The 11,690-nt window shown below is 34.4% G+C and overlaps 2 protein-coding genes across 2 annotated transcripts; both read left to right on the forward strand.

Annotated features, from left to right (window-relative positions):
• The first annotated feature begins 1,488 nt into the window (after nucleotides 1–1,488).
• Nucleotides 1,489–2,462, forward strand: LOC127422669 (rho-related GTP-binding protein RhoG-like). Its single transcript, XM_051666448.1, has one exon. The coding sequence runs from the start codon at nucleotides 1,884–1,886 to the stop codon at nucleotides 2,460–2,462; it is 579 nt and encodes a 192-aa protein (XP_051522408.1). The 5' UTR covers nucleotides 1,489–1,883.
• A 1,125-nt stretch (nucleotides 2,463–3,587) lies between these two features.
• On the forward strand, nucleotides 3,588–7,453 carry LOC127422670 (rho-related GTP-binding protein RhoG-like). Its single transcript, XM_051666449.1, has 2 exons — nucleotides 3,588–3,704; nucleotides 5,859–7,453. The coding sequence occupies exon 2, from the start codon at nucleotides 5,877–5,879 to the stop codon at nucleotides 6,447–6,449; it is 573 nt and encodes a 190-aa protein (XP_051522409.1). The 5' UTR covers nucleotides 3,588–3,704; nucleotides 5,859–5,876; the 3' UTR covers nucleotides 6,450–7,453.
• The last annotated feature ends 4,237 nt before the right edge of the window (nucleotides 7,454–11,690 follow it).

An 11,690-nucleotide genomic window follows, 5' to 3' on the forward strand; every position in this document is an offset into this window, starting at 1 on the left:
TACATGAATTTGTAACATTTAAATTTTTTTAGACATTTCACATGATGACCTGATAGTTCAGGACAATTTTGCAGTGCATAGTAACAAACAGGAGTTCGTTTTTGTTGCTGTTTATTGTTTTGGGAGAAAATTAAATTAAAAGTGCCTTTTACCCCGGGGGGGGCTTTTAGAGTCGTACCCTACCATCAATGGCTAAAATAAACTGGAAAAAAGAAAATAAATTGTTCAAGTAAGATTAATTAAGATTACTGAAGAAATAACTGAAGAATCTGCAAGATGTATTAAATTCTTCTTCTGTTGAATAAGACAAATACAGTTCTGACTGCTCACAAAACGAAGTGTTTAATGCAAAAGCAAATTTGACTGTTAAAAACTGACTGTGAAAGCAGTGACAGCACATGTGTGAAAAATATTTTTTCTCTTTGACACCCCTTTACTGTGCGAACTACATCTTTAAACATCCCCACCCAGTCTTTTGCCTTTTTGTGTCACTAACTTTCTCAAAGTGCGCTAGGCTGCGCTTACACCTACAATTCCTAGTTCAGCTACTTAGGGACAGTATTATTTAGAAAACTGGTAACTAAGAATTTCTTCGACTCTTTTTGGATCATGCATGGTGAGTTAAACCTCTCTCTGTGGCTTTTGTATTTATGCTTTTATATTTTGTATTTTATATGAACTGTTTTGATGTCCCATTGACAGTGAGTAGTACAGTAGTCTTATTGTAATTTCTTTGAAAGAGTCATTTTAGACCCATCATTTATTTTGCATAGTTTTTCAATATCAAATACTCTATTGGCTAGAAATCAAACAATCTATCTATTTCATTTTCATCTTATTACACACAGTAGTTTTGATCTTTTTTTAGTTCTTGGAACTGAACAGAGTGCACATGATTTGATCTACAAAAACCTTCAATGTATGACAAATATTGCCTGAAATTATTGCATTGTTTCTGGAGAATTGTGAGATGGACTACTTCCCCACCACAACTTCAAGCTATGCAGAATTGTTCTTCTCAGAAAGATATAAATAAAGGTCATTGACAACCCTGTAATATTGTGAGGGTGTAAGGGCAGACATTTGTAGAGATTGACAAGTGATAATCTGGCACAAAGATGACATACACAAGTTGTTGTTAAGTTACAACAGTGATAGATTGGCATGGATCCTGGGTGTGATTAGAATTGGAGTTCTGTGGGCTTTAGTCCATGTTTATTAGCTTTGAGGCCTTCTATATTCTACTGTACTTCTAAAAGTTCACAAAATATACTTCTAAACACATTTAAAATTTAGTCTTTCTCTCATGGGAAAACAAACCAAAATTCTAAAAGATTTAACCTTCATTACACTGATTCTTGTCAAATCAAATGCACTCACAAATGATGGTCTTGTATGTCCCAACTTTCTGTTTCAAATGACCCTATGCACCAGAGAAACGCAAAAATAGCACACAGTCATCTTAAAAATGATGTGTTAAAAGTCCCATATAGCGGTTGCTATCATAGATATCTATGGTGTTGCTGTCAAAGTGTAGTTAGCTAGCGAAGTGGATCACCGAGCTGCCAAAAGTTATTATGAGAAGTTTAGGGTTGCCAACTGTCCCTTATTTGCTGGGATGTCCCGTATTTTGGTCGAAATTGAGATGTTCCGTAGAGGACACTTATTGATCCATATTTTAGTGACATAAGTTTACCGGGACGGGGGAGTGGGGGTACCTCTATATACGCCCTGAAAAAGGGTGGGGCTTAATTAGGTCAATCGGAAATCTGTGCTCATCAAGCCATTTCATGGGGTCTTTAATGAACTATGTTTGACATGTTATGAGTATCTGAGAGTTAATGCCCTTGCATGCTTTTTAGTTATTTAGGGTTGAAAGGAGGATGACAATGCAGAACATTAAGTGTATTGTGGTCGGAGATGCTGTAGTGGGGAAGACCTGCCTTCTGATTTCCTTCATCACTAAAAACTTTCCTGAAGATTATTTTCCCAGTCTGTTCGAATACACCACTGAGTTGACTGTAGACTCCAAACTCATCAGTCTGAACTTGTGGGACACCCAAGGACAGGAGACATATGATCGTCTGCGGATCCTCTCCTACCAGCAGACCAATGTCTTCATCATTTGCTTCAGTGTCATTAGCCACGTGTCCTACAAGAACATCAAGAAAAAGTGGTATCCTGATATATCGAATCATTGCCCTAATGTGCCAGTCTTGCTAGTGGGAACTAAAATAGATCTGAGAGATGACCCAGAGGTTCTGAAGAAGCTACAGGAGAAGAACCTCACCCCTCTCACCCAGCAACAGGGTGTGGCGTTGGCCAGAAAGATCCAGGCCACTAAATACCTGGAGTGCTCAGCTCTCACACTGGAAGGAGTGGAGGAAGTGTTTACAGAAGCTGTTCAAGCGGTCCTCAACTATGCGCCACCAACCTCCAAGAAAACATGTGTGCTGCTCTAAATGCAGTGGGGTCCAAACAGTCTGAGACCACATAAAAAATCTGGGGTTCAAGTCAAGTCAAATAATTTTTATTTGCATAGCACTTTTCACAATACTCAATAACAGTTGTATTAAAATGTCTTCAAGTCCAATGTGAACAGCTTTCTAAAAATTCTGTTCAAAATACATTTACACCTGGAATTAAACAGAATTATTTTTTTGAGGATTTTGACAAATTTAAAACAAAGAGAAGTTATGAAATAAAATAAAGAAGAAATATTTCGGATTCTGTACTATGTCTATAGGCAACAACAAAAAGTGCATGCTATCAGAAGAGCAATAGGGAAATTTCAAAATTCATGTTCATGTTCATTTTTCAATTCAGCTATTCACTCTGCTGGTAACATCATTTGTAATGAAACCATTTTTACAGTATTTAACTGAGAAGTTAAAAATAATATTTGTCTCTAGTTATTATAAGTTTTGGTTATTATAGTTATAGTTAAAAGTTCATATAGTTTTGGATTTTTTTATGTAGTTTTTATTTCTATTTCATATTCAATTTTGAATTCTTTAGTTTAGACTAGTTTTGTTTTCATTTGTTTTCAGTCTGTTCGTTTTAGTTGAATTTTCATTTTCTCAGTGTTTTCTAGTAGCAGGTTTTATTTTAGTTGAAGTATTTAATGGCTGCTAAAGTTGTCAAAAGAATACATTATGTTTTTCATAAAAAAAAATATTTAATTTTTTTTTTTTTTTTTTTAAATGAAGTATGTTTTCAGACCATTAAGGGGTTATATTCCATTGTGACATATTTTTAGGACAATTAAGGAATTAACTCCTATTTTTCCTCAATGTTGATTCTTATTTGATTTGCATTACTGTAATAACATATTTCAATAAGCATTTAAGGTAAAATACAGTATTACAGTATATTATACAATATATTTATTTTTTTTATTATTATTATTATTATTTTATGTAATTGGAATTCATCCACTAAAGGGACTTGAATGTGCAAGATGTTTTAAATGGTTAAAATGTTATGAATGCAGTGACTGATTACATGCATGAAAAGTATATTTTAAATAGTGTCTTTCTCTTTGATGCCCCATTGCTTTGCTTTATGGCCTGTGAACTTCCCCAGCAGGTCTTTGCCTTTTTGTATCACTCACTTCCTCCTGCAGTCCCCAGTGCAACTGTACTTTGAGAGAGTTTCATTCAGACCACTATTAAGAATTAAAACCTCTTTTTGGATAATGCACGGTGAGTTAAACCTCTGTCTCTCTCTCTCTCTAACCTCTTTCTTAATGTATCATTTTATATTTCAGTCAGGCTGCATTGAAAGTCTTTATTTACACCTTATTCATTATGATGCCAGATTTAATCTCTGCTGTAGTTCTGGTTTGAAAATTTGAAAGGAGAATGTGGTGATGTCATAAAGGGAAAATGACATCTGTTTTATATTATGTGCTATTTGATTGTCAAATGATTGGAGTTCAGTATGTATTTTTACACTGAACCTTTTTTTTTTTTTTTCAGAGAGCTTATTTGCCTATAGTTCAATTTATTATTTGTAAGTAACAATAACTGAAGATGTTAACCCTAAAACACATATGGACGTCCAGGAATTCCTCAATTAAGGTGTCTTTGATCATGTGAACTAATTGTTTTCACATTTAGTTTGTATTAATTCCCCTAGTTTACATGCTGTACTGTATGTATGTCTTTTTCTCATTTCCCTATTTATTGTGTATGTATGTTATTATAAATAGTCAATGTAAAACATAATGATCATGTTCAGATTTATATTTAGTAATAAAGTAAAAAGCAAGTTGTGAATTAGCAGATAATTTATCCAAACTGATCAACAGTATTCAACCATAGTTTAGGTACTGAATAAACATTAAAATAATAATAATAATAATAATTATTATTTTTTTATTGTTGTATTGCCAAAACACGTAGTGTTTTAAAGAATATGCAATAAATTAAATCCATTCAAATGCATATGGGGGAAAAGTTGGAAATGCATTTTAGGGCTGCGTAAGTGCTGTCTGGCTTTTATTATTATTATTATTATTATTATTCAAACATTAGAGCACCTTCATGAAATTTCACACATTACTAAATGACATAGTTGACTACAATTGTAATGCAAGTTACATGTGCCACATTGTCAGTATTTTGATTACATTCAGATTCAATAATTCATATGTTCAAATATCTAAATATTAGATAAAAAATAATAAAGGTTATAAGAACAAAATATTTAAAGGGTATAACGTATTGCATGTCAAGTGATCAGGCAACTTACTTGACGATAGTCCCTTTAACAGTAAGCAGTACAGCCTGATCAGTCTTGGTTTCTTTGAAAAGGGAACTGTTTTTTCTTCATTTTAGACCCATAAGCCTGTTACATATACTGTTGCTTAGTTTCTCAGTATCTAATAATTAATGACAACCACATAACTGTACATAAACCTTAAGGGAAAAAACAACCTAGTCTCATAGAATGAATGCTTCTGTGACTACATTTTTGCAAACTGACTTTTACGTACTGCGTTTTACGTTTAGCTGTAGTTTCCTGGTGAAATTACCACTAGAGGAGCTACAGCTGTGCGTTTTATTTACTTTCACACAAATCACGACTACAACGGATGATTATGACTATATAAACACTTATTTTTCACACTATTACTCACACAGTGATATGTAACGATATTGTAAAACTTTTACTCTAACGCATCATTTGAAAAACTATCAATTTTAACTCTTGAATGTACTACAGACTCATCTACATTTACAGGTGCATTTCACCTTCAAAACCTTGTCTGATTACAACACAATTACACTAGCTTTTGGCGCCCCCCACTGGACATTTCACTGGAAAACTGCAGACAAACGTGTAATAAGGCACGTAATTTCGTTTTTGCAAAAATGTTGCCACGGTCAAGTAATTTACATGAAACCAGGCTGGAAAAAACATTTGTATATCAAAAGTCTGTAAAATATGACAAACATTATCAGAAATTAATATATTATTTCTTAAGGAGTAAAGGTACAAACACACCCTAATGAGATGGCCTACTTCCCCACCACGACAGCCAGCTCTGCAGATTGTTTAATGTTTGTAGAATGTGTAATGACAGCAGTGTAATGTTTGGTGGGCGTAAGGGCATCATTTTTAGCTGACAAACACATAATAATCAGCAGTTTACGCAGCCATGATGGTCTTTTTGTGTGCTTAATGTCATTTATTCTGTTTTATCAGTATCGACAATCAAAATTGGAGTTTTGTGGCTGTAGTGCATGACAAGCAATTTCATGGGGTCTTTAATGAACTGTGTTTAAACTGCTAAAGTATATGTCAAGAGTGTCAGAGTCGTAATGCCCTTGTGTACTTTTAATTTATTAAAGGTTAAAGAAAGGATAACAATGCAGAACATTAAGTGTGTCGTGGTCGGAGATGGTGCAGTGGGGAAGACCTGCCTCCTGATTTCCTTCACCACCAACGCCTTTCCTAAAGAATACATTCCCACAGTTTTCGACAACTACAGTGCACAGTTGACTGTGGAATCTAAACTTATCAGCTTGAACTTGTGGGACACCGCCGGACAGGAGGAGTATGACCGTCTGCGCACTCTCTCTTACCCTCAGACCAACGTCTTCGTCATCTGCTTCTGTGTGACAAGCCACACCTCGTACGAGAACGTCAAGCTAAAGTGGTACCCTGAGGTGTCAGAACATTGCCCTAAAGTTCCCATCCTGCTGGTGGGCACTAAAAAGGATCTTAGAGATGACCCAGAGGTTCTGAAGAAGCTAAAGGAGAAGAACCTCTCCCCTCTCACCCAGAAACAAGGTGTGGCGTTGGCCCGACAGATCCAGGCCACTAAATACCTGGAGTGCTCAGCTCTCAGCCAGGATGGGGTGAAGGAAGTGTTTACAGAAGCAGTTCGAGCTTTTCTCAACCCGGGTCAAGCATTCAAGAAAACATGTGTGCTCCTTTAAATGTACTGGAACTTGCATGTGATGCATAGTTTGATTACATTATCCATTGTAATAAAAGAAAAGTAACTTTTAGTTTACTTTGTTGGATTTTGTTCTTGGGGAAGGACTTTGTAAAGGAATAGTTTAAAATTGAGTCAATATGTACTCAACTCCCATGTCGTTTCAAACCCATATGAGTATATTTTTTCAGTAAAACACAAAAGGAGAAACTTTTCAGAATTTTCATACAGCTCTTTCCATTCAATGACTGCCAAGCTCTGTGACTGTGATTTTGTGTAAACCGTGGTATAATGCTTCCTCTACCTATAATGCATTACTAACTATCTATCTATCTATCTACTGTATCTGTAAAATGGGTGACAAAAGAAAAAAGTTTTGATTCTGTGGTATTTGTAGTTGCTGAAATTGATCATGTTGACCATTACAAAACTCTTGAAGTTTCAACTCACATGCTAGATTCTATCTTTGGACATTTACCACCTCTTGCTTACAGTAATAATTATATTTCTTAGTTTTTTCTTTGTGACTCAGATTATAGTATAAGGTAACCAAGACTCTAGTAAGTAAAGCTGTAATTATTTTACACTAATAGTCATTGATTTACACTAATATCAATTGATTAATATACTGTACTTTGAAGTAATTGGGTGAATCTCATGAAAACATGCACATGTCCAAAATCCAAAGGAGAAAAAAGGTGTTTTTTCCTATTATTTTCAATGGTGATTTTCATTATATTCCTATTATTGTATTAAATTAGGCTATTTTTAATGTATTCCATTGGCCAGGTAACAACATTTAGAGTATACAAACATAATGTCATGTAATGATAAAAAAAAAAAAGGGTACTGAGTCGATGCCATTTCTATGCCTTTTGGTTATCTGAGCCAATTCAAATGGTCACTTTCTCATAGGCCAACACTTTCATAGTATTAAATGGTTTCTGTGTGAAATGCTGACTGTGTACTTTCCTGCACACATTAATAAAAAGAAGGAACCGTTCATGCAAATCTGTGCTTTACACACTTACCTAACGACTGTAAAACATGATACTCACTAGTTTCATGTTTTCAGTTTTTTCTCTGTAGGTTTGTGAGATGTGTTTGTGTCTGCTTATGAAGCAATTCATATACTTTCCATTTAGATACTTTTTTTTGTGCTGATTTTAGAGACTCTTGTGAGAGCTAAAGAAACGAGAAATGCAACATTCACTTCCCTCATCTGAATCCTGAGATATTTCTGTTACAGTTTTCGGTAGCCAGTTTTGCTTCTTTGTCTGGCTGTAACTGTAAAAATAGAATAGAATAGAATAGAATCAGTGTACTAGAGCAAGTCAGGTCAGGGGAAAGTTGTCACATTTTTATTTTAGTGTTGTATATGTTTCTAAAATCATTTAATACAGTATAATTTATTAATTACAGTTTCAGTTGGCCAAAACTTTCATTTGATATTTTGGAAGTTACCTTTTAAAAAATTTAGTTTAAGTTTTATTAAGTGCTTTGTTACATAACTGAATTATTCTTTAAATGTATAGCTGAAAAGACTATAGTAGGCCATTTACTGTAATGGCAGGTTCCAACAGTGACAACTTCACTCATATAGTGTGACAACATGCCCCACTATTGGCAATATTTTATTCTATGTGTGAGCAGTAGATTTGGTCCCTTATCTCTCAGATGTCATTTGCAAGTAAAATGATTTGGACTCACACGAGACTGCTGCAGTATTCTTTTCATCCAAACACTGCTCTTCATTCACTTAAATCCTGACCGCAAGCCAAATTGGACAGAAATATCAGTGTTATCCCTTTCGGCAAGCACACAGGAAAAAAAACAGACATGTCTTTGTTTTGAACTGCATTGGCCTTCATTGTGTTTTATTGATTAGTGGAATATATTTGAGTTTTTCCTACACCAATGGGATTTCCTTAATAGTGTTTTGGTTTGTATATTTCTCTCAGAATATAAAACATAAAATGTATTTTCTATATGTTTCACTCCTTTTTTGAAACCAGTTAGAGATGAGTAGAGCTTGTTGATAAATAGTCTAGATATAATAAATAATTGATAATTAGTGTAATTTAAATCACAATGTATGGATCTCCTGAAAATAAATTATTTAAATGATCATAATTTCCACAGGATAATTGGGTAAGCCTCAGTCTTTTGTGGTAATTCTGCATCCTCCAGCTGCACATGTGCAAATACTGCCACACTGTGGACAGAGTTTGAAAGCACCTCAAAATAAACACAATATGCATTACAGTTCAAATCTCTGAACAATTTAGTTTCTTGTTCACACCAGATTAGAATTTCTTATTCATTTAAGCAAATTGCACGTGTTTTGGCACATGTGTGCAAAAGAGTCAGTACAACTGTCTACAATTTGCACAATAACTTAATGCACATGGCTTGCTGATCAAAACCAGGGGAGAAATCGGCCCAAACTGGCCAGTCCGCCCCTGATCAAAACTGAGGAGATGATTCTCAGTGAATTTGTCATACTCTTCACAACTTCTAAACATTCTTTCATCATGTGAGTATATTCCATAAATATCTATGATATGGAATGTTTGTGATGTAACACATTGCTACAAAAATACATTTACTGTATGCATACAAATGTGCATATCCTTTTTCTGTGTACAACAGTATTGTACAGTATTGAATTTTTTTACCTACTGTTGAAATCGGTATCTAAAAAGCTCAGTGTGATACACAATAGCATTCAGCTAGACAAAACTGACATTCTTGTATAGTACAGTAAGCAGTCAGTGTAAAAAAAAAAAAAAAAAAAAGGTAGAACAAAAATGAAATTTGTATATTACAAACATGTCCAGGGTTGACTGCCATGGTGAAAAAACATCTAAACATTTTGACCAGTACAGCTCACACGATGACAAAAAATACTTTTCATTTTGGTGGCATTGGCCAGTTTACCGACACAATAACTAGGTTTTGAAGCGTGGATTAAATGTTTTGGGTGAGTTACTACATTGTGCAGACATGTAATACAGTTGTGATGTCCCATAAAACAGTTGTGACAATTGCACTTACAGTTTAGAGAATGTTAAGACTGTTTCAAATAATGAGCCAATGCGATTGAGAAAAACTGTAAATACAAGTAAATATACATAATTTTTCTAAATGAAATATACTTGATATTTTACTAAATATGCTAATACTAATAAGAAATAAATATAATAATACATATTTTGAGAAGTCCCACACACTTAAAAAATATTTAAAGATTTACACATTTCAATTAATTCAATTAATTAATCTTTAATCAATAAAAATAAAAAACTAAATATTTTAAGTTTTATTCATTTTATTTGTTAAACCATTTTTTTTGTGTGTGTGTAGTCAGAGCTCTGGGTAAATGGCAAATAAATGGTACATTTATTAAGGTTAAAAATATTTTTTGTGTTATTTCTATGTTGTGTTATAGTGTATGATAATAATGAGCGCGCGCGCGCACACACACACACACACACACACACACAAACATGTTGGTCTACCTATCATTATAAGGACTCTCCATAGACATAATGATTTTTATACTGTATGAACTATAGATTCTGTCCCCTAACCCTAACCTTACCCCTAAACCTAACCCTCACAAAATACTTTCTGCATTTTTACATTTTCAAAAAAACATCGTTTAGTATGTATTTTAATCGATTTAAATTATGGGGACACTAGAAATGTCCTCATAAACCACATTTATAGCATAATACCCTTGTAATTACCAGTTTGTAACCTAAAAAAAGTCCTCATAAACCACCCAAACCCACCCACACACACACACACACACACATTATCAGAAGGTACCATGTATATTCCAGACTCTTGAGAAATATATACGTGAATGCATCATGAATGCATGATTTATGACCAGATAAATTAATGTGTCAATGAGTTATTTTGCCAACAAGTCTGAATCTCACTAGAAGTCTGAATCTCACCTCTCATCACTAGAAGATTTTTTTTTTTACAAAGTACATACATATCAGGTTATGCATTATGAATTTATGAAGTCGACTGTAAAGATTTGATAGAAAACAAAGATTGGATGCCCTACAAAGTCAAATCACAGTAACTAAACCAACACTAAAACTGAGAGAAATGGCTTAAAGGGATAGTTCACCCAAAAGTGAAAATTCTCTCATCGTTTACTCATGCCATTCCAGATGTGTATGACTTTATTTCTTCTGCGGAACACAAACGAAGACTTTTAGAAGAATTTCTCAGCTCTGTAGGTCCATACAGTGTATGTGAATGGTGACCAGAACTTTTAAGGACCAAAAAGCATACAAAGGCAGCATAAAAGCAATCCACACAACTCCAGTGGTTAAATTCATGTCTTCAGGAGAGATATGATAGGTGTGGGCAGTGCCGGCCCTACCCCATTTGGCACCCTAGGCCTGACCCTCTAGTCACATCTAGTAGACATTTATAGGCTTTCATCAATTACACAATCTATTTTACCATGATGTTATAGGGGGGTCTGGGGGCATGCTCCCCAGGGAGATTTTTATTTATTTATTTATTTATTTGTTTTTATTATTCATTTTACATTTTTTTCCAAAAACAGCACCAAAGCATTCATTTCTGGTAATTATAGGAGCATCATTTGAACATTTTCTTTAGTAGCCTACATACTGTATATTGTGTTACCTTAATGAAACTATGGACTAAAAACATTTTGACACCTTTTCACATTACACAGCACAAGATGAATTTTGACAAAGTTACCTTTCTCAAAATCCTGCTGTGGCAGTATCATGATACAGTGATGGTACAATATGGTAAAACCTTGGTATTTTTACAACATATCATGGTGTTTATATGGTAAGGTACTCCATGGAAAATGTTCAATAAACATATTGGCTTGTTCATTTTTGGTACTTTTAAGTGCTTTCATGTAATGTTAGTATTTTGATACACTTTTAGTTAGAAAATGTCTTTACCTGCAGTAGACAATCGCTCACAGGCTGCACTTGCACTCGCACAAGACAACTGAATGCAGCTGCAGTAAATATCCACTTCATTCCACGTTGTTTTTGACTTCTATAGCATCCCGTTACTGTTTTACTGCATAACAAGCACTTCAAATGATTCAGCCTGCACGTCAGACAAATTAATTGAGAAGAACTGACTCAAAAGAGTGATTATTTCACTCATCGGGCCTTGCTCCGATTCACGAACCCCACGTGGTAAGTCTATGGCCGTGTTCACA

This window comes from Myxocyprinus asiaticus, chromosome 31 (genome assembly GCF_019703515.2).
Source record: "Myxocyprinus asiaticus isolate MX2 ecotype Aquarium Trade chromosome 31, UBuf_Myxa_2, whole genome shotgun sequence".
NCBI lineage: Eukaryota > Metazoa > Chordata > Actinopteri > Cypriniformes > Catostomidae > Myxocyprinus > Myxocyprinus asiaticus.